Source organism: Canis lupus, chromosome 11, assembly GCF_011100685.1.
Source record: "Canis lupus familiaris isolate Mischka breed German Shepherd chromosome 11, alternate assembly UU_Cfam_GSD_1.0, whole genome shotgun sequence".
Taxonomy (NCBI): domain Eukaryota; kingdom Metazoa; phylum Chordata; class Mammalia; order Carnivora; family Canidae; genus Canis; species Canis lupus.
This window is the reverse complement of record NC_049232.1, coordinates 58,506,572-58,529,091: the sequence shown is the minus strand read 5'-3', so window position 1 is coordinate 58,529,091 and position 22,520 is coordinate 58,506,572. Positions and strand designations below refer to the sequence as shown.

The 22,520-nt window shown below is 42.3% G+C and overlaps 1 protein-coding gene across 2 annotated transcripts; it reads left to right on the top strand.

Annotated features, from left to right (window-relative positions):
- Positions 1-7,104: 7,104 nt before the first annotated feature.
- On the top strand, positions 7,105-21,306 carry ALDOB (aldolase, fructose-bisphosphate B). 2 transcript variants are annotated; one of them, XM_038552972.1, is made up of 9 exons: positions 7,105-7,259; positions 12,192-12,313; positions 13,129-13,340; positions 14,372-14,426; positions 15,312-15,472; positions 16,271-16,354; positions 17,193-17,367; positions 17,780-17,979; positions 20,774-21,306. In XM_038552972.1, the coding sequence occupies exons 2-9, from the start codon at positions 12,202-12,204 to the stop codon at positions 20,867-20,869; spliced, it is 1,095 nt and encodes a 364-aa protein (XP_038408900.1). In that variant the 5' UTR covers positions 7,105-7,259; positions 12,192-12,201; the 3' UTR covers positions 20,870-21,306. The 2 variants fall into 2 exon arrangements, with proteins under 2 accessions (XP_038408900.1, XP_038408899.1); XM_038552971.1 differs by lacking the exon at positions 7,105-7,259 and adding an exon at positions 7,698-7,733.
- Positions 21,307-22,520: the final 1,214 nt, after the last annotated feature.

Genomic DNA, 22,520 nt, shown 5'->3' with positions numbered 1-22,520 from the left:
ACCTGCTTTTTTACCTCTGGAAGAGTGGCTGCATGGTCACCTCTCCCTCTTTTTTTTTTTCCCCTCAAGTTTTTATTTAAAGTCCAGTTAGTTAATGTACAGTGTAATATTAGTTTCAGGTGTAGAATTTCAGGTAATTCACCACTTCCATACAACACCTGGTGCTCACCACAAGGGCCCTTCTTAATCCCCATCACTTATTTTACTCACCCCTCACCCAACTCTCCTCTGGTGACCATCATTTTGTTCTCTGCAGTTCTGTTTCTTGGTTTTCCTCTCTTTTTCCTATGTTTGTTTCTTTTGTTTCTTAAATTTCAAGTTCCATATATGAGTGAAATCATATGGTGTTTGTCTTTCTCTGACTGGCTTATTTTGCTTAGCATTATGCTCTCTAGCTCCATCCACGTCATTGCAAATGGCAAGATTTCATTCATTTTTATGGCTGAGTGATATTCCATTATATAAATATACCACATCTTCACTTTCTATTCATCAGTCAATGGACATTTGGACTCTTTCCATAACTTGGCTACTGCTGATAATGCTGCTCTAAACATTGGGGTGCAGGGATCCTTTCAAATTAGTATTTTTGTATCTTTGGGTAAATATCTAGCAGTGCAATTGCTGGATTGTAGGGTAGTTCTATATTTAACTTTCTGAGGAAAGTCCATAGTGTTTTCCAGAGCGCCTGCACCAGTTTGCATTCCTACCAACGGCGAAGAGGGTTCCCCTTTCTCCACATCCTCACCAACACCAATTGTTATTGGGTTGTTAATTTTAGCCTTTCTGACATGTGAAATATTATCTCATTCTAGTTTTGATTTGCATTTCCCTGATGATGAGTGATGTTGGTCATCTTTCCATGTGTCTGTTGGCCATCTATATGCCTTATTTAGAAAAATGTCTATTCATGTCTTCTGCCCACTTTTTAACTGGATTATTGGTTTTTCGGGTGTTGAGTTTCATAAGTTCTTTTTACATTTTGGATACTAGCCCTTTATCAGAAATATCATTTGCAAATATCTTCTCCCATTCCATAGGCTGCCTTTGAGTTTTGTTGATTGTTTCCTTCACTGTGCAGATGCTTCTTATTTTGATAAAGTTCCAATAGTTTATTTTGCTTTTGTTTCCCTTGCCTCAGAAGACATATCCAGTAAGAAGTTGCTATGGCCTATGTCAAAGAGGCTAATGCCTGTGTTCTCCTCTAGGATTTTAATGGTTTTCTGTCTCATATTTAAGTCTTTAATGCATGGCCATCTCTTTATTCATCTCTCCTCCTTCATGCCCCTTTACACTTTCAACAAATCACATGCCATTTTCTTCAATGCCCTCAAACATGCTTCTACCTCTCTTTATCTCCTTCAAGGAATAAGTCACACTTTCAAACTTTGCAAACCATAATGGGTGATAAAAATCTTTCCTCACCTACAACTCCCCACTACCTTCTGGGTATGGGTTCTGATTCTTCTTGGCTATGGGCATGCCACTTTTGAGATGAGCTCAGAATCCAGCTTAGTTTTTCTGCATATTGAATGAAAAAAGCTCTTGAGGGTGGGAGTGAGGCAGAATGAAGGATGAAGGACACAGAAGATGATGAAGTTGGGTATTGTGGGAGCAAATGTTCAGAATGACTCTTCTTTGGTGACCAAGAGGGAAATGGTAATTTGGAGAATGTAGGAGGAGAAGGGGATGATGATGAGGAGGAGGATAGCAACTGTTATTTATCCAGTAATTAATTTTTGCCAGGCATGATGCATAACCCTTTTGTTCATCAGTCAATCCAATCCTCCAAAAATGTTGTAGGTTACATTTTATTACCATCTTTTTGCTCCTGAGGAAACTAAGGTTCAAAAACCTTAGAGGGGGATCCCTGGGTGGTGCAGTGGTTTAGTGCCTGCCTTTGGCCCGGGGCGCGATCCTGGAGACCCGGGATCGAGTCCCACGTCGGGCTCCCTGTATGGAGCCTGCTTCTCCCTCTGCCTGTGTCTCTGCCTCTCTTTCTCTCTGTGTGACTATCATTAATAAATAAAATAAAATAAAATAAAATAAACCTTAGAGGACTTGCCCAAAGTAATACAACTAGGAAGCTCTGAGCTAGAATTTAAGTATAAGTTCTATCTGACTTCAAAGTCCAGATTCTTATTGTTGAAAAAATATTGACTTGCAAAAAAAATTTATGTCTGGCTATTCAGAAAGGCACAAAGTTGAATTTGTAGGTAACTGGATTAAAATCCTGGGAGGCTGAGTGACCCTGTTCTTCATTTTGCGGGAGAGTAGATGGTACTGAGTGGTCACTACACAATTCACTGGTCCACTGTTTGCATATGCTGGCTGCCTGCCTGTGTCACAGAGTCTGGGCCTTTTATCAAGCTTTCCAGGATATGGTCAGCCTGGCACTCTTCATTCCTATGGGATGAAGCAACCCAAGGAGTAGGGGAATAGGAGACAGAAACTTAGAGCTATCCAGTTTCTTTCATACCTACCAGTATTTTGAAGATTTCTTTTTTCAAAAAAAAAGATTCATTTATTTATTTTAGAGAGAGAGAATATGAGCATGGGCAGGGGGAGAGGTAAAGGGAGAGAAAATCCTTTAAGCCAACTCCCTGCTGAGCGCAGAGCCCAAAGTTGCTCATCCCACTACCCTGAGATCATGACCTGAGCCAAAATCAAGAGTCAGATGTCCAACCAACTGAACCAGTCAGGCACCCAGAATTTTGAAGATTTCTAGTCACTAAATAATCCATTCATTTTAACGATACTTCCCAAGAGAAAACATTTTATGGTCTAATCTAAGTCACCAATATTATTGTTTAAAACCATCTACTTTAAAAAAATAAATAAAACCATCTACTTTGCTTTAGGACAACCGTGTATGTTAAAAAATATGCAGTTTCAGGAGGGAAGACCATAGAATATCACAGCTAGAAGAGATCCCTCCTTCACTGCATAGATAATGAGTCAAAGGTCGTGGGATGCGTTAGGGTCACAGATCTGTGTTTAAGTCCTTGCTACTTACTTATGGTGTGACCTTGAGCCAGAGAGAGGATCAACTCCTTCCTCTCCAAAACAATGCCTACCTGGCTGATGTAGTGGGGACTTTTATGTGAAGTGCCCAGAAAACGTCCTGTAAGGAGTAAGGGGTCAATAAATGGTACTTCCCTCCCTTAGGCAATATGCTCTAGCCATTCGGCATAAAACTAGGCCCAGAACCTTATTTTCTGATTCTCATAAGTGGGGTGTGTGTGTTTGTGTACATATGCACGTGTATCACAGGAGCATTGGTAATGTTTGCTTCCATGAAGTAGCATGGTTTAGTCATCTTGTAATTAGGGTAGGCTTTATAGTTTTCAAAGCACTCACTTAGAGGATATTGCTCACTCAGAACAACAACACGGAAAAGCGGTACAGGAGTGTTTGTTACTAGGCCCACTTTGCACATGAGGGATGGGAGGCTAAGAGGGCATGGTTTCCTTCAGGCCCATAACTAGCCCACCACCCAGATCTTGTGCCTCCCTATTTGTACCTCTTTCCACTGGTGCACAATGCCTTCCCACCTAAAGGCCAAACAGTTTCACTAAAGAGATAAAGAATAGTGAAAAAAAATACACGCTGGAGGTCATAAATGACATAAGTAACCAACAACCCTGATTAGATAGTGAGGGAAAAAATGGACTTTGACACGATTAAGCAAAAGGCAAAGAGAACACTGACAAGGCAGTAAACAACTCACTAGGAGGGAATATGGGACAATGGGGTCTAGTGGTCACTGCTGACCACAGTGTAACTCTTTCCTGTCAGATAACTACTGGTCACTCTGATCCTGAGAGTCTTCAGCCCCATTCTTTTTTACTCCACCTCTGCAGGTTCCTAGCTGCACATCTACGTTTCCTCAAACAAGGCAAACCTCATTCTTGATCACATTCAGGCCTTAGTTGTCTCTAGTCTCAAGGGAGTGGTATTTCTAAGCCCTAGAATCTAGATAACCTTAAATTTTCCCTCCCTGCATACATAGGTCTTGTAGTCTGATGTGCTGAATCAGATGGTATGGAGCATGACTTAGCTGTGTAGTGGTCTGGAATATCTAGACTTTTCTTTCATGGAGTCTTCTTCATTGGACACTGCAATAACAAATCACTACCAACCACCAACACCATCTCTTGGTACTTTTATATGCATTCTCCTATTTGGTTTGATTTGATTTGATTCTGACCTCAACTGTCTCTTCCCACTTCTTAGGTTAGAAGTTTCTTGACAACAGGCCGGTCTTATTCACTGTGTACTGTCTACAGAAGTGTACTGTCTGTGAAATGCCTCTGTAGCTAACAAAATACCTTATACATACAACCTCAGTGAAAATTTTGTGAACCATGCTGAAATAACACTAGCTCTGACTCTGAGACCAAAATAATGACTGCTGGTTTCAGAGTCCTGAAACCATCCCAATCACCACGGCAGATTGCAAGACAGTAAGGAAACATCCACACCACAGATTAGAAAATAGATTTTAAAATGCCATATGGACCCTACCATGGATCTTTCTTGCATCATGTAGATGTGGCCCCTTTTTATGAAAGTTCTTCCTCTATAATATTACTAACCCTATATTCTGTGATACAGGAGATTTCCTAGCATTTACAAGCTTGTTTGTGAACTCAAACCTCATAGTGCTCATGAATACATTTAACTCATGGCCCCTCATATTCAAATCAGAAATATCTAGAACAGGGTGGGGAGTGGAGAATAAACGTGGCAGTTGTTGGAGATATTGACAGTAATTCTTGTTAATGACTTCATCTTATTTCTGCCTATGAAGAGTCTGTGATCGGAGGCCTCTAAACCAGAATTATGCATTCAGATCAAGTCATTTAATAAAAATTTAGTCTGTGCTTAACCCCTAGCTACATGTCATTTCATTTATGCTTCATAATCAGTTTTGGATAGAGGCATTACTAGCCCATTTTACCAATGGCAAAACTGAGGATCAAAGAGATTGGAGGATTCCCATGTTTCATAGCTCCCAAGTCCCCTGATCTTTCCACATATCATGATATCTGGGTTTTGAACATTTTACTAAGTTAAGAGACTTAAAAACAACAACCTTGCAAGTAGTCTATGTTGCTCAGGCATTGCTGTTTCTCTAAGCTCCAGTAAGCCTTCTGTTTCTTTCCTGAACTTTGAGTTTCAGTTGCACATCAAACCCTGGAGGTGGCCAAATGCTGATGCCACGGGAGCATCAGCAGGTGGCACCACTCAGGGGTGAACATGTTCATGCTCCTCTGACGTGCCAGACCAGGTTGCTGTTCACGTGAAATGACGCCCAGCAAGAGCAGGGCCACCCAGGTCTGCCGACGCAAGGCATTCTTCCCTGATGAATGCAGGTTTAATGTCCAAGGTTATAAACTGCTGAGAGGGGGAGTGAGAAAGGGCTAATCTATGCAGTCTGGTTGCCAAAAGGCAAGCAGGAGGAGAAAGAGTCCCCGGATACCTGTCCTGTGACTGTAGGCAAGTTACTTGCCCTCTCTGAACGAGTTTCCCTATCCAGAAAATAGGTGTAGTACACTTTTCTTCACAGGGGTGTTGAGATAGCAGATCACATATAAAAAGAACCAGATGCATCATAACATCTCAAAAATAGCTATTATTGTGGTTATTGCTGTCATTGTTCTAACAAGAATAATCAGTGCTGGTAGCATAAGTAAAATTATTTCTACTATGCATCTCTTAGCAGGTGGCACAAATTAGTCACAATTCTGACGCTCCAGCCCTAATCCTCAACAGCGTCACTGCCCTGCTGTCCATTCTGTCGTCACTATCCACCTTTTCTTCCCCCATTCTCCTTTGACAAAAATCAAATCTGATGAAACTCACGTATCCCCAGAACAGCTCATCTTGGTCTGCTGAATCAAGCAAGCAACAGGGGCTTGCGGGAGCACCAGGTGGAGATGGGGAAACCATAAAGTGTGACTTCAGGTGGCATGTGGAGTCAAGAATGCTGATAACCTTTACCTGGCTTGGCCCTTTGCTCTCCTTAGAATAAGCCTTGGCCAAAATTTCCATAACCAAACGAGCCTCACTTTTGTGTTTCAAACATTTCCATTTCCTTTAATAATCATATTCAATGTCTAATGCTCTCCCACTTTTAGAAGCTGACTGAACCTAAACTCTATTAAGACAACTTAGTTCTTTGCTTCTTTTTCCTTCATTTCATTGGCAGTTTACTTATTAGAGTGTCACAGCCTATACCATCGAGCACTTTGGTTTTTAGGGGTTTTCCCCCTCCCATTTTATGAGTTCCAAAGAAATATATTCCTGAGAATTTTATGCTTTCCTGTGATCATGATCATTCCATTATTTTTATATTTCCTCATAACTTTTATTTGCCCTCAGGAAGAAAATTTTATTTGCCTTCTCTTGAATTAGATTTTGGTTTAATGCCCAAGAAAAAAATCCTGCAAAATGAGCCCACATCCAGACAGTGCCATATCTAAGGAAGCTGAGGGAGGGCTTACACCAATCACTTTGAGTTTTATTCTAGTTTCTACCAAGATTAAAAACAAATGCATAAAGGGTGAGAGAGAATGAGAATGGAGTCAATACAGTATATTCTTGCATTAAAAACATCAGGGGGCCCAACTTGGTTTGGGGGGAAGAAAAAGGATCTCAGATGCCTACTGTGTGCAGGCATTCTACAAACTCATTTAATACTCTTGTGAAGTTGAGATCCCAGTTTCCAGAGGAGGATATTAAAGCTCAGAGAAATAAAAGAAAGAAAAAAAAAAAAAAAAAAAAAACAAGCAAAAAACCTTGACCAAAGTCAGGTGGTTAGTAAGTGCCAGAGCTAAGGTGACATTCTTCCCAATTTCTGCAGGTGGCTCTAGAGCTCTGTCATTTATTAGCTTTGTGACTTAGAGGAATCCCCTAATCCTCTGTGCCATTTCCTCACCTGAAAAATGAACCATCTGGATTAAGAACTACAGGGTCTGTAGATATCCCTGTAGCTTTAACATTCTGTGAGCTCAGTGAGTGTGTGAGCACGATCAGGATTGGCTGTTTATGAGCCAATCGGGCTTTGGAAAAACACCTCCCTATCAGGCCAAGGTGGGAAGGGGAGGATGAAAGTTAAAAAAAAAAAAACAAAAACCAACAAACAAACTTTGACAGAAGGTCTATAAAAACTGTGTGCTCCCAAAGGTTCGTCCTATTTGGCAGCTGCTGCCTCATCCACACCTTCACCTAAGAGGAGTCTCCTCTCCCTAACTGTAAGTAAAAGAACTTCCTTCATCTACCTGGACTGCACCTGGGAGTGAGAGGTTAATGATGGCACTATGCACGTAGAGGATGAAGTCTGCTTTAATTTTCAGGAGAAACTTGATAATGGCCGAAAATGGGATGTTGTGCTGAAATGATCATTTTTCTCCCTAAGTATAAATGCTCATCCACACCTTTGCTGACACTTTGAGTGGAGGCAAAATGTTCAAGACATTTGCTAGTTCTCAAGGTTACCTGTATGAAGGCTCTTCTGTCTTCGGCCTGGGAGAAACAACTTGAATACACTTATTTGGTTAGGTTCTAATCATTTCTTGAGATTCCCGCTCATTTCTGCTCTCCCCAAAACAACTGCTTATTGTAGTGATTTATTTACAGACCTATCATCTTACATCACTTTCTTTATTTTCTCCCTACAACCACTAGTGCTGGCACTGAAGTTTCTTTGTCACAGGAATGAACTCCGGGTATGTGTTGCCCTTGCCTTCCGCCACTGCTCAAATGAGAACATGGAACAGCCTTGAAATCGCCACACAGCACCACCGTCACTTGCTTATGAATTGTCAGACTTTCACTTGTTTGATACTTCCTATAACATTTCCTACTTTGAAGGTCCTACAGCTTAAGTTATTTGGGATCAAAAGCTGCTGATGTACTTTGGGACATTTGCTCTACTATCTCAAAAATAGACATGTTGTAAGAATATGTTATCTTTTATATTTTTAAGATTTTATTTATTCATTCATGAGAGACATAGAGAGAGAGAGGCAGAGAGAGACACAGGCAGAGGGAGAAGCAGGCTCCATGCAGGGAACCTGATGTGAGACACAGACAGAGGGAGAAGCAGGCTCCATGCAGGGAATCTGATGTGGGACTTGATCCCAGGTCTCCAGGATCCCACCCTGGGCTAAAGGTGGCGCTAAACCGCTGAGCCACTGGGGCTGCCCTATGTTACCTTTTAAAATAAACTTCTCTCTAGTTACCTAGGGCTCCATTGGCCAACTGGGATCCAGCAGGGGCTCGAGCTCAGCTGCCATTTGGCCATGGCACATTTGGGGACCACCCAGGCCTAGCTAGAGCCTGAGGTTTTGAATGCAGTGTAATTGTTGTAAACGTAGAAGTGCCTTTGACTTAGGTGTCTGTTTAAAATAAATGGCAACATTCAGCTGTCTTTTTGAGTTACCCCATGTGTGTTCAAAGGCACCAGGCCGTCATTAAGGCATTTCACTGCACTTGTCACTGTGACATTGGGGTGGGTGATGAAGCCGTGGGCTTCTTCACACATCTGTATATAAAAATCTTGCTCACCGTGCCTGGAGATCATAGGCTTTCAATGACTGAACCCCTCATAAACCCCTCATGTCCTCTTGAAAACCCATCTGCCTTACACATTGGAGAAGTGAATGGACTCTCTACTTCTTCATATTTCTCCAGGAGTTAAATATTCATATTTTACAAATCGTTATCTTTTCACAGAACCTCTTGAAGGAAGGTAGAAAGAAACATACTACAGATTTCATGTGCTATTTTGCTGAAAAAGATCAGAAAAAGGATTCCAAGTCATAAACCAGTAGGATGTAGTTTATAATCCTAGAGCGTCACAATTTAGAAGGGGAATCAGACACATTCTTTCTGAACCTCAGCTTCCCTGTCTTTAAAGTTGGCAGTGTTAATATAGATATCCTTGAGGTCATTTGCAGCTCTGTTTTTCAGTAATTACCTTCTATTCTCGTATTTTCATACTCACAACCTCCTCCCAGATTTGTATATGTGTCACCTGTTAATATATTATGTGTAATAAAAATGTCATATATAAACCTATTCATTGAGAAATCAAACATTACAAAAAAATTATAAAGTAAAATGTGAGAGTCATTCCATCCCACAGGTAACCCCAGGGTGGTTATTCTCCTTACCTAGATCCACAAACAGTATGTGTTATACTATTTTTTTTTCAATTAAGAAAGAGTGGTATTATATATTACATATGTCTCTGAAATTTGCTTTTTCTCCTTTTTTTACTTAATAATATAATGTGAACAACTTCCCATCATACTTAAAAAACAGATTGGCTTGAGACTTCAGTGAGCAGAGGTTAGGAGCACAGAAATCATTCTCTATGGTTACCCACTCCCAGCTGGCCGTCTGTCTCCTGGGGACGAACATTGGTCTGTGACCCTGTTTTATGATTAACAGAGGGGCAACATTTCTGCTGATGTAGAATAGACCTTTAGTCCCTCTGTAGAAGTTTAACTTCCCAGAAACAGTACTGGTTCCATTTGACCTTTTCTCTGTTTTTTTCTGGTTGAGTCAGCACACTTAGACTGAAAAAATAGCTTGGTAGTAAACAGAAACATGGACTCTCAGGTAATTATTTTTAAAAAAAATTTTTAAAGAGAGAAATAGTAATGCCCAACATTTTCATAATGCATTATAAAACACCTTCATTTTATCATGCAGTTAACTCAACAGATATATTTTGAGTAATGATGATGAGTAAGGTGCTCACAGGTCCCAATAGATCCACTTAGCAATGAGACAACCAGAGCAGATATTCACACCACTTATCCCACAGTAAACTAAGACTCAGAGAAATTACTGACTTGCCCTGTGGTGAGAAGGAAGCAGAGCTAATCCTTGAACCCTGGTCTGTCTGATCTGATAGTAAAACCTACGTGAATGTGTAAGATGTTCGTCAATTGATGAGGTCCGTAGTGTATGGATGAGGAGCTGCAGCCTACAGATTTTGGGTACTCTGGGGGTGTCATCAACAAATACTCTGGGGATGTTATCAAGAGTTGCCTTAGAGTCACCCACAGGCCAATTCCTTTCACCAGGCTCACTCTTTCCTTGCAAGAGGGGAGTACTGTCCCTCATCCCAACTTTGTACCTTATTAGTTAAATGTCCTTGCACAAACAATTCAACTCCCTCATGTTCTTTCCTTATCTATTGTTATGGTAGCAGTGGGGGAAGCCCAGCTGCCTTTTGAGATTATAAGGAATGAATTATATGATACAGGTAAAGCAATTAGCAGAGGAATTAGCATTAATGGTAACTTGCTATTATTGGGCTATGTTTTCCTTTTGTTTCATTAAGGAAACATCTTTGTTTCTTAGTTGTGAATTCCTTTATGCAATTACTTAAACTGAGAGAGAAAAGTTGCATTTTGGACTCTGAAGGTCACCAACTTCAGGTTGGCTTTTATCTGCATAAAGATCTAGTGGCCAGGGAACCCTAGGTGGCTCAGCGGTTTAGCTCCTGCCCTTGGCCCAGGGCATGATCCTGGAGACCCGGGATAGAGTCCCATGTCAGGCTTCCTGCATGGAGACTGCTTCTCCCTCTGCCTGTGTCTCTGCCTCTGTGTGTGTGTGTGTGTGTCTCATGAATAAATAAATAAAATCTTAAAAAAAAAAAAAGATTTAGTGGCCAGGTTTACAGCTAGTAATCCCTGACTACAATGCTAGGAACTAATATATAAACAAGAGGAAACTCTACCTTCAGGTGGCTAAAGGGGAGGGGCCTTGGAAGAATATCTTTTCTAGAGATCATGGCCCACTAGCCTGTCCTGTCCCCAGTGACAGCACTGTGGTTGCACTCTTTTGGGTTAAGATGAGAACCCTTGTTGATGTGAGAGTGGCATCAGTGCTATCAGTGATACCTTCTCATGAACTAGTTCAGTAGTCATCCACTTCTATATCAAGCCTGCCTTGAAGGGATGAGGAAATGTGAAGAAATTGATTTACCATGGAGGGCAGGACTGGGTGGCGAGCTCTGCCTCAACCCAGCTGAGACCTTGGACAAATCAATTAACTTCTTTGAGTCTTAGCTTGCTTGTCCATTAATTAATGAAGATACTAGTTGCCCTGGTCACCTCATTGCTGAGTGGACCAAATGAGAACTGAGGTGTCCCTAGGCTTATAGAAAGTAGAAAGTAGTCATAGGATACCTACCCTATGGATGAGTATATGAAAGGAAGGAGACCAGGGAAAGGAGGAGGTCATAGAATTAGATAGGAAGCCACTCGAGATAATCTTTAGTACCAACTTTTTTTCTAAGATAGTCCAACACATGCAAAATTACTCTTTCTAGCATCCAACATGAAAGTCCTATGAGCTTGCATTTTCAAGACTAGCCCAAAGTGGCAGCCAAGCAGGGACAATGATCCCCTTCAGAGGACCACTGCTGAGGAGGTTGCTTGGATAGGGGATCTTCAAACCAGAGCTTCTCCTTGCTAGAGCAGTGAAGCTGAGAATTACTGGGGCAGGGATCACCTCTGACATCCCTAGAGTCCATGGGACTTCTAGCCCAGAGGCACTTAGGGAAAATCTTCCCCATCTATCCCAAATGCTGTCATAGGTCATTGAATATAAGAAAAAAGAGCCTTACACACCATAATATCTATGTCCCAGAACTGAAAGGAGGTTAACTGCAAGGCCAAATGGCAGTTTCTCCTCTCAAGTTTGCTACCCAGAGAATAATACAGGCTATCAGAACAAAATGGGAGATGGCCATAGAGGCTAAAAGTCTCACTGTCCTGGCCTCAAGTCATTCAGAGCACCCAAAGCCACCAGAAATCCACAGAGAAATAGTCAGTTACTGCAGGGCTGTCTATTTATCAGATTGGAGTGGGTCACCAATTAGCTGGTTCAGTCTCAGGATCAGTGAATCCAAAGGTCTCCTGGAAGACATTCTATTTTAGGATGACCAGGGAATTTGGCATCCCACCTTCATCTACTACGGCTAATTGCAACTACTTAAGCTAAAGGGGGAAAACCCCAGACCTCATTTGTTCCTACAGTTATGGAAGTGGGCCAAAGTATAAGAGGGGCCTAGAGGGTTTGTTTGTACACCTTGGCTGTGTTGGTCATGAATCTGGCTGAGCCACCTGCAGTTTTCTTCAGGACACTCCTGCACTCTTTTCCAGACCTGTCACCATGGCCCACCAATTTCCAGCCCTCACCTCAGAAAAGAAGAAGGAGCTAGCAGAAATTGCCCAGCGCATTGTTGCCAATGGGAAGGGGATCCTGGCTGCAGATGAGTCTGTAGGTGAGTGCAAGTAACGTCATACAACAAGCGTATACTTATTTCTACAACTTAGCAAAGGAAAACAACAATTATATTTTCTTTCCTTTCAGAGGAGTAAAATTATGCAGGAGTGGGAGCAGAAGACCCAGTAAGCATAGACATTTTGAGTCCTGTAGTTCTGGTAGACAGATTTCTGAAAAACCAAGGGAAAAGCTCAAGCCCTCCATTTTAAGGCCCCTCACCAGGGATCATTCGAATCTAGACTGTAGCAAGGTCAAGAACTCGTAACCAGTATGAGATCAGATACATAGATCTCTGCTGCTAATGAGAAGTCAGTGTAAAGTCAACTAAGGAAGGGCAGGGGAGGGCAGGGAAGCACCTACATCTGGAACAGGGAAGGATTTGTGGCTGAAAGAAGCCCAGCATGGCACAAGGGAGGGTTGTGGCAGGCCAGTATGCCCCCCCCCCCCCAAAATGATGGAAGCCAGAGAAGTCAGGAGCCTATCCCATCCTTCCTTCTCTGTACATCTAGTCAGATTGAGGGCTGGACCTGGCTCGGGAAGCCTGAGGGCCTTACATACATACTTGGATCCAATGGTGGCTTCCACCCTGACCCTGACATGTCCAGTCCATACAGTTCCTGTCCAGGATCCTGTCCAGTATCCTGGCAGCAGCCAAGGTCTTTCCCCTGGGAGCCAAAAAACGAGACAGGAGTTCTAAATTTCTGAATTAAAAAAGAGTCTTGCCATCCATCCTGCAGAGGGTCACTAGAGTGGAGGAGGCCAGCAATCAAGCCCTGCCTTATCACTAAGCTGTCTTTGGCCCGCCCACCTTAGGCACCATGGGAAACCGCCTGCAGAGGATCAAGGTGGAGAACACTGAGGAGAACCGCCGGCAGTTCCGAGAAATCCTCTTCACCGTGGACAACTCCATCAACCAGAGCATCGGGGGTGTGATCCTTTTCCATGAGACCCTCTACCAGAAGGACAGCCAGGGAAAGCTGTTCAGGAACATCCTCAAGGAGAAGGGGATCGTGGTGGGAATCAAGGTGAATACTTCCATTCTAGGAATGGAACAGTCACCCGGCAGGGCCAACACTCTGAACACCCTCATCACCTAGTTGCTGTTCACTCTCCTTTCCATCATCATCCTCCCCCTGAGGACCAAATCCTCTTCTAGATTTTTCTGTCCGTGTCTTCTTTCAATCAAGTTTTCTACAAGGTACTTAGTCTCCAGCTGTCTCCATTTCCTCATTTCTAAAATGGGAATAGCAGTGCCTACATCATAAGTCTATTGTAAGGACTAAGGTTTTAAAACAGTTCCTACCACATAATTATTACTTAGTCTAAGATCGCTATTATTATTAAAGCACTTACTGTTCAATTGTAACTCAGTCTTCCAGAACTTCATGAACTGGTCAGGAGTGAAAACTAGCATCTGTTGAGTGCTTCCAAGCGCTCATTTAGTCCTCCTTGTAATCTCTGGAGGTCAATTCAGTTCCTATCTGTATTTTAGAAATAAGGGGAGAAAACTGAACTACAAGGCATAGCATAACTTGCCCACAGCAAGGCAAAGCCAGAGCCAGTTCAAACCCAGCCTGGCCTCCTATCGGGCTGATGACCTCAGGCTCTGCTATGCCAAGAGTAGGGGCTGCATCTTTATTCTTTTGATTTCCCAGGATAGTGTAGTGCCCCGTATGTGCAGGTACTCACTAAATGTCTCTTGAACAAATAATGTAATAGAAGCTGCATCCCAGGTACTGTCAGATTACTTTTCACTTCTCAAGCTCCAGGCCTGTGCTTTCCATATGTTCCATCCTCTTAGTGTTAACACTTTTATATTGTTCCTTCCAGGTAATTCCCCTTCCACTCTGGATTGAATTATGTGTGTCCCCACCCTCACCCCACTCCCCACCCCGACTAATACACCTTCCTTTTTTTTTTTTTTAATACACCTTCCTAATTCAACTCCTTAACATGTGAAAGATGGGAAATGGTAGTAGGGGTGGGGGAGCTCTGCTTTTGTTTTCCTGGGACCCTTGACCCCTGCTGATCACTTGTTAATTATTTATATTCACAGTTAGACCAGGGAGGTGCTCCCCTTGCAGGAACCAACAAAGAAACCACCATTCAAGGTAAGGATATCACCTGCTGTTAGGAGTCATGCTACTATATGCTAGAAATGAAGACAAGCAAAGAGGTGAGCAAGGGAAAACAAAATAAGAATTTCACCCTGGTTTTAGAGCCACACACACCTGCTTTTCAATCCTAGCTCCTCTCTACAATAACTGTGTAACTTTAGGCTACTCATGTAAATGTTCTGAGTCAGTTAAAGCAGGATGACAATATCTACTTTGCAGAATAGTTGTGGGGATTAAATTAAACAACGTATATAAAGTGCTTACCACAGTGCTTTGCACAGAGAAGATACCTTGTACCCCAGAGTATAATTTATAGAGAAAAATCTGGCAACAGAAGAGAGGAAAGATCCCAAGCTTGGGGATCATACCCACCAGGGTTAGACTCCTGGTTCTATCATTTACTAATTAGACAATTTTACAAGGTACTTCACTGCCCAAGGGGGACAAGTCTGAACCACAGCATTAGGTTAAGTTAAGCAGAATTTGAATCTCAGCTCTGTCACTCATTAGCTTTGCAAACTTGGTAAAGTCACTTACCCTCTTGAAGCCTCCGGTTTTCACATCTGCATAATGAATATAATATTAACTAGTAGAATTGTTACGATAATGAAATGAGATAAGGTGTGCAAAATGCCTAGAATCCTGCCCAGATCATAGTAAATACTAAATAAATATTAGTCCCCTCTATTCTTCTTATGAAGTATAAAGCCCCAGGTTAAGCTCAGTATTGGGATTAATGTTTACCTGCCTGGATGTATTCAGTCCTTAAGCTCTGCTGACTGAAAGGCAAGGCAAGGAAGGAGTCCTTCACTTTATCAATGTCCCCATGGATCAGGAACACGGGTGCAAAGAAGCCTCTTTCTTTTTTGTGACTTGCAGGGCTCGATGGCCTTTCTGAGCGCTGTGCTCAGTACAAGAAAGACGGTGCTGACTTTGGGAAATGGCGTGCTGTGCTGAGGATTGACAACCAATGTCCATCCCAACTTGCCATCCAGGAAAACGCCAATGCCCTGGCCCGCTACGCCAGCATCTGTCAGCAGGTGCACTGCCTTTCCCCTTAGACTAAAAACAGTAGGAAAGAGCTTTCTTCAGAGACCCTCTTTCCAATTTTACTATCAGTACATGAGCCTTATCTCACTACTATATCCTGGTGGCATTTTCTATCACTCTTGTAGCCAAGCATGGTAAGGAAAGATTTGGTCCCACCAGTCAGCTATGAGCCCAAAAGGCCAATGCTATCGATGGCTCCCCTCAGCCAAAGTTTTATAAGCTGAGTCTTAAGAGTGGTCCAGCCAGGGCACTTGCTTACCTCTACTCCATCACATCTAAAACATGATCCCTTTAGATCCCTATCTCGAGAGTGATAGTTCTGATTTAGCCCCAATCCAAATAATATCTTGGAAGATGGTGACCTGACACTAGTTTCCAACATATGTTGAAGTGTCTCTGGGATCCCAGTCAAGTCTGATTTGCTTATGTGGGTGTTATTCTGAGGTTACCTGAGTTGTGGGCACCTGAAGATTCCCAATTAGAACTATAAACAGTGCTTAATTCCTTAATTAACCCATACAAGGGGCATCTTTCTTAGTGATTTAAGTTTGACTGCCCTAAGTTTGCCCAGGAGAACTTTTTTTTTTTAACCTCACTGTTATTTTTTGGCTAAGCTACAAATACTCACTAGAGATCCCATTAAATTTCCTTGCACTGTCTTTAAGTCAGCACATGGCATTTCTCCATAAGGGCTTCATTTTATACCAATTGCAACTGTCAAATATCTTCTTAAAGAAAGGATCACAGTGAGCAGAGCTGCACTTTATCTCCTCCTTCTTCCTTTTTAGAATGGGCTGGTACCCATTGTAGAGCCAGAGGTCATTCCAGATGGAGACCATGACTTGGAACACTGCCAGTATGTTACTGAGAAAGTAAGTCTTGAATATAAGGGTCTCAATTCCAGTTGAAATGTCTTATTTTTAAGTAATAGCTGTAACTTAACATATATCAGTTGTTATATATGAAATATTCTTCAGTTGGAATCATGATGTAGCACTGAGAAGGTAAGGGGGTACTTAACAAAATGTACATTTTTGGCACAGTGGTATTCTCCATATGGAAAAAAGCACAGTATTTGCAGTACCAAGAGTTGTATTTGACAATCCATAATCTCAGCTGTGGGACTGTGGGTAAATCCTGTGTTCTTTTGGGATCAGTTACATTATATGTAAACAAAGAAATTTTAAAAAAAGGTGAGAGTCACGTGACAAAATATCATTAGAAGGTACTCTGTTCGTATTGGCAATGTAACCTGATTTCACTTTCTCCACTTGGACTGAGATGAGGTCTGAAAGTGCTTCCGTCTCTAAAATGTATGTTTTTATGACTCCTTAGCTTCTGTGGGGTTGGAAAATGGAGGCCAATTTAGATGTCCCCAACGAGCTAAATCAAAGCAGACTCAACTGACCAAAGGGAATGATAGGAAGGAAAGAGTGGAGGGGATCTAGAAAGCAGAGCCATGCCATTAGTCCACGCAGTGAGCAGTTAGAGTAGAGGAAGGGAGGATAGGCCAGATTGGTTGTGCTCAATGATTGTGGCTTGAGGTTGGCTGTGCATTGCCCTAATGAGGACTAGGGGCTGGTTAGGAAACTTTGGCCAAGCCACATACGAGGATTCTTTGGTCTTGCATCCCTGCAACATAAAAGTGCCAAAGTCAGCTGACTGTCAGGCTGGTTCTGGGTTTTACCCTTTGAACCTCTTGTCCCTCAGGTCCTAGCTGCTGTCTACAAGGCCCTGAATGACCATCACGTTTACCTGGAGGGCACGCTGCTGAAACCTAACATGGTGACTGCTGGACATGCCTGCACCAAAAAGTATACTCCAGAGCAAGTGGCTATGGCCACTGTCACAGCTCTCCACCGTACTGTTCCTGCAGCTGTTCCTGGTAAGGCTTCCCTTCTTCTCTGACTTGAGGTCTTAGCCCTTATCTTGGGAAGGAGTTCCACCAGCATTTGTGTTTGCTCAGGAGTCTTGTATCCAGGAAACAGAGCCATGTATTTCACAAGTGGCCAGCACTTACCCTCATATTCCTTAACACCACATAGCCTGAGTCTCCCAAATTCACATCATCCACTGATTTCCTCAATACTTCACCATCCTCCTTATTTATTAAAGCCCTTCTTGCCTGATCCCAGCTAGCTTTGGCAAAAGCAAACTAATTTTTCCAACCCAGTTCCATGCAAATCAAGTAGAGATAGGATTGAGGCATTACATTTCTTATAGGCTCATGGTTTGTTTTCTCAAGCTGGGTATAGAAGCTGGAAATAGTAGATTGGAATTGGCTTCTCTCCTTGCAGGCATCTGCTTTTTGTCTGGTGGCATGAGTGAAGAGGATGCTACTCTCAACCTCAATGCTATCAACCTTTGCCCTCTACCAAAGCCCTGGAAACTAAGTTTCTCCTATGGACGGGCTCTGCAGGCCAGTGCACTGGCTGCCTGGGGTGGCAAGGCTGCCAACAAGAAGGCAACCCAGGAGGCCTTCATGAAACGGGCCCTGGTAAGATGCTACTTCTTCTTCTTTTATTTTTTTAATTTTTTAGATTTTATTTATTTATTTTAGAGAGAGAGAGAGCATGAGAGCAAGCAGGGAGGGGGCAGAGGAAGAGAGAGAGAATCTCAAGCCAACTCCCTTGCCCAGCACAGAGCCCAGTGTGAGGCTGGATCTCACAACCCTGAAATCATTATCTGAGCTGAAATCAAGAGTTGGACACTCACCCAACTGCCACCCAGGTGCCCCAAGATGCTACTACTTCTTATATACTTGATCAAGTGGATACTAGGAGCCTTGCTCTCTTACCTGGAAAATCATTGCTTTCTCCAGGCCATGATGTTATCATCTACTAGATATTTGAAAAGGAGGCATTTGAGTTCAGTAGGAAAGGTGGGGGTTAGGGAGAGTTGTGAATCATCCACCCTGGGAGCATAGTTGATGACAGTAGACAATCAGTAACAGTAGACAATCTCCACAGAGACACTTGAGAGAGAAGATAAGAGGGCCAAGGACTGAACCAGGGCACTTTTCATTTTAGGAAGATGGAGAAGAAAGCCAGTAAGACAAGCAGCAGTAATAAGATAGGATGTGCCAAGGATCCTGGGAACAAATAGAAGCAAGTTTCAAGGCGGTCAGGAATAGCACACTATAGAGAGATTCAGAACAGAGGCTGAGCAAAAGCTGAGATTGGCATTTGGGAGCCTGTCAGGGACCCTCAACACCACAGTTTCAATAGAGAGGAAAGGAAAGGTGCTCATTCGAGAAGATTATCAGGAAAAGGCCCAGAAAGGGTACCAGGAGAAATGAAGACAAAAAACGATTTTATTCAATCAGTAACCATTTGTTTTTGAATGAATACCTACTGTGAGCCAAGGACTGGGGTGAACAAAGAGGACACAGATACTGGCTTCAGGGAGCTTAGAGTTTAGCCAAATAGGAGAGAGCTGGGCACATTTAAATGTAAAGCAAAAGGAGCCAGAGGAGAGATTAAAGATGAGGACAGTGGAGATAACTGAGAGGACAAGGAATTGGAAGAAACAGGAATGTGTGAGACTTATTAAATGCAGGTGGCATAGGTGGTCTCAGAAAGGAGGGAAGAGAGAGGAAAGAAAAAGATGGGTTTGGAATCTGTAGAGGTGAAGGGATGTAGTGGTTGCTAACAGTCGAGAGTGGCTATTGAGGGGGATAAGGGAACCGAGATTTCAGTTTTAACAGCGGGGAGGTGTTGGGACGGCTGCTGAAGTAGTCTGTGAGGAGACTCACCAACAGGATGGCGACGCATCAGGCAAGGTGCTGCTGAAATGAGAGTGAGTTTGCAGTGCATTAACTTAGATCCTGAATTCTCCTAATATCTCTCTTAATCCCGCAGGAAGATCTAGAGCAATCTAAATGGGAAATAGCAGGATAAATTTTAATAGGGAGACAGAAGAGTACTGAATTTGAGCAATAGCCCTAGTCTACTTGGTGATCACAGAGGAGGCTGGGAGAGGAATGAAGTGTAGCCAGAAGTTTGGTGATGAGGCACTAAAGGGAAGGCAGACCCCAGAGAAGCTTAGAAGATGTCTCAGGGGCATAAAAGAGGTGTGAAATTTTAGAGGTAGTGCTTTACTTTGTTAGGATGGAGAGTTGGGTGTGGCTGCGCTGGTGCGTGGCTGATGAAGCAGGGAGATTTGGCTACTATGTTGGAGGGATTGTGAAGGTAATGGTAGCGAAGGGCCATCCACACTAAAGAAGGGAAGCTGAGCTCATTTAGGATGGTGGTCCTCAAGCTCGAGTATGCATCCAAATCACCTGGATGGCAAGTGAAAACACAGACTGCTGGACCCCCTCAACTGAGTTTCTGATTGAGAAGGTCTGGGGTCAAACCAGAGGATTTCCATTTCCAAGAAGTGCTTAGGTCCATGCAACATGCCTTAAAAATCACTGTAGATGTAGAAATAAGTCCTGGAGACAGCAAGATAACAGCAACAGGGACTTGAAGACATGGTACTGTTGAGTGGTGCCCAAATATGATTGTTGCAGATTTTGTAATTATGGACTCCCCTTTAATTGGATTTTACACAAGGAATCAAATGATAGCACAAAAGTATTCTTATGGGCAAATACAGAAATTTTTTTAAAAAGAATTTTTAAAATCTGCTGTGTTATACCTCTGGCTGCACCTTGCCTGATCCTTTGGTATAACATCTGGTCCATTTCCTAGCAAACTGCTTCCACAGCCATTCCAAGCTTCTCCACTGTTCAGTTTGAAATACCCATTCCCTTAACACTATATCAGTGAGGTTTCTTAACTTCAGTTTCTAATACTGTTGCTGCAATGTTGTTGGTACTACAAAGAAACTTTCTTTTTTTTTAATATTTATTTATTTATTTATTTATTTATTTATTTATTTATTTATTTATTTATGAGAGACACAGAGAGAGGCAGGGACACAGGCAGAAGGAGAAGCAGGCTCCACACAAGGAGCCTGATGTGGGAGTCGAACGCGGGAATCCAGGATCACACCCTGAGCTGAAGGCAGGGGTTCAACTGCTGAGCCACTCAGGCATCCCACAAAGAAACTTTGTCAGTAATGTACACTAACTTCAGCTTGCCTGAGATAATGCTCAGAAAACTGGGATAAAAAAGGAGATAGTGTATTCTAGAAGGCAAGGAATGCTATTAGCACCAATATTTAGCAAAATCACTGTAAGGAGAAAGAAATCCAGATGCAGGTGAAGCTGGTTTTAAATGAAAGCGGGTCAAATACAGGGTTGCGTTTGCTCTAACCTCACATCCTCTCTCCTGCTTGTTTTTTAGGCTAACTGCCAGGCAGCCAAAGGACAGTATGTTCACTCGGGCTCTTCTGGTGCTGCTTCCACTCAGTCCCTCTTCACCGCCTGCTACACCTATTAGAGCCCCAGGCCCACCAGCCTGCCTCCAGCTCCTCTAGGTGCCTTGATCGAAGGGCTGAAAGAGAACAACTTTTCTACTGACCCTGGAAATGAGACAAGATCAGACTGGGACTGTTGGAAACACAATACCTGTTAAATTGTTAGACACAGCGAAAAAAATCCGTTCTTGAAACCTAAGGCGCGAATATTGCAGATCTGATGAAATGTCATGCAATTTCCTTGTGACAGCTTCAACTTCCCAGGCCCCAAGAGTATCCACCTAAGAAAAGAATAGACTTGAAAATAAAACCAGCTTGCCATTCGAATAACAACCACCAGATATAACACCTCAGAAGCTGAGTGTGGAAAAGTGTGTCTTATTCAACAATCTTAGCAGTGGTAGGTTATGAAGGAGGCAACTGCAACCAACAAAGAAATAAAATGTTCTAGAAGCCTTCAGCTGGTATCAGGTTTCACTTTCTGTTCTTGCTTCCAAAGGGTTCAGTATATTTTAATACCTTTGATTCCACTAGACATGACTGACAGTAATGGTCAGGGTTCTCAACTTGGGCTCGTCATTGGAATAATCTGCCAAAAATGTGAAAACTCAGATGCTCAGGCCACACTCCAGCCTAATTAAATCAGAAACTTTGGATGTGGGATCCTCTAAGTATCAGGGTTTCTTAACAGCTTCTTTGGTGATTCCAAAGTATTGCCAAGTTTGAGAACTACCATGCTAAATTCAAGCCTGAGGATATTTTAAAATGAAAGCCCTTCATAATATGAAGCAAACTAAAATGTAAAATGATTTCAAGCAACATGCAGCATGTAATGGGAGAATCACTGTGGCTTTGATGCCTGCAGCATTCCTTTTGAAGTGGCCCAGATTTGGTGACACACTACACTCCCTCTGCACATCTATGCACACTGTTTCATTTTGCAGTAAATACTGTTTACATAATTATACTTTATGGGCTTTCCACTTTCAGAATTGATCTACAGAAAAAGCATTAAAGACAACCATAGGTACAAAAGAGAATTCAAACATTATAATTTTGTACAATATAAAAATGATGATTTTGGTGAAAAACTAATAATTTATCTGACAGAAGCTAGCAAATGAAAGGAGGAGAAATGGAAAGAAATGAAGGGAACATTAATTCACTGAGCAGGGAGTCAGGATACTACTTAAAATTGATGGATTAAGAAATAATGCTAAAAAAAAGAAATGGCGCTTTAAGTCTATTAAAGGAATTGGGTATAAATCATTAAAATATTCACACATATAGTTAAATATAGAAGAAAGTAGTAAACTAAATTCCTTGTCTTGAAGAGTGAAAAGATAAATGACATTGCTTAGAGTAGATAAATTAATAACTAGAGGCATACACGTAGCATTTAGAGAAATAAAGACAGAATTAGTCCAAAGGGACTTTGTCTGAGGAGAGAGACCTGGGAGTGCAGCATAGGGAATATTTTTACATTTAGGATGATAAAACTATGCCTGGAGCAGTTAAACCACTTGCTGACAGTCACACTTAGAGGGGTTTAGGGGCTTAGAGCCGAGATTAGAATTCAGGTCTCTTTCTCCTATAATGGACACATGGCCAGGGAGGAAGGTAGGGAAAAGGCAATAGGCAGAATTCAAAATCTCTGCCACCAGTGTTGTAGGT

Coding starts and splice junctions, on each gene's coding strand:
- ALDOB (XM_038552971.1), top strand. Junction 13,341..14,371: donor GGATCGTGGTGGGAATCAAG/GTGAATACTTCC, acceptor TTATATTCACAG/TTAGACCAGGGAGGTGCTCC. Junction 16,355..17,192: donor GCCAGTATGTTACTGAGAAA/GTAAGTCTTGAA, acceptor CTTGTCCCTCAG/GTCCTAGCTGCTGTCTACAA.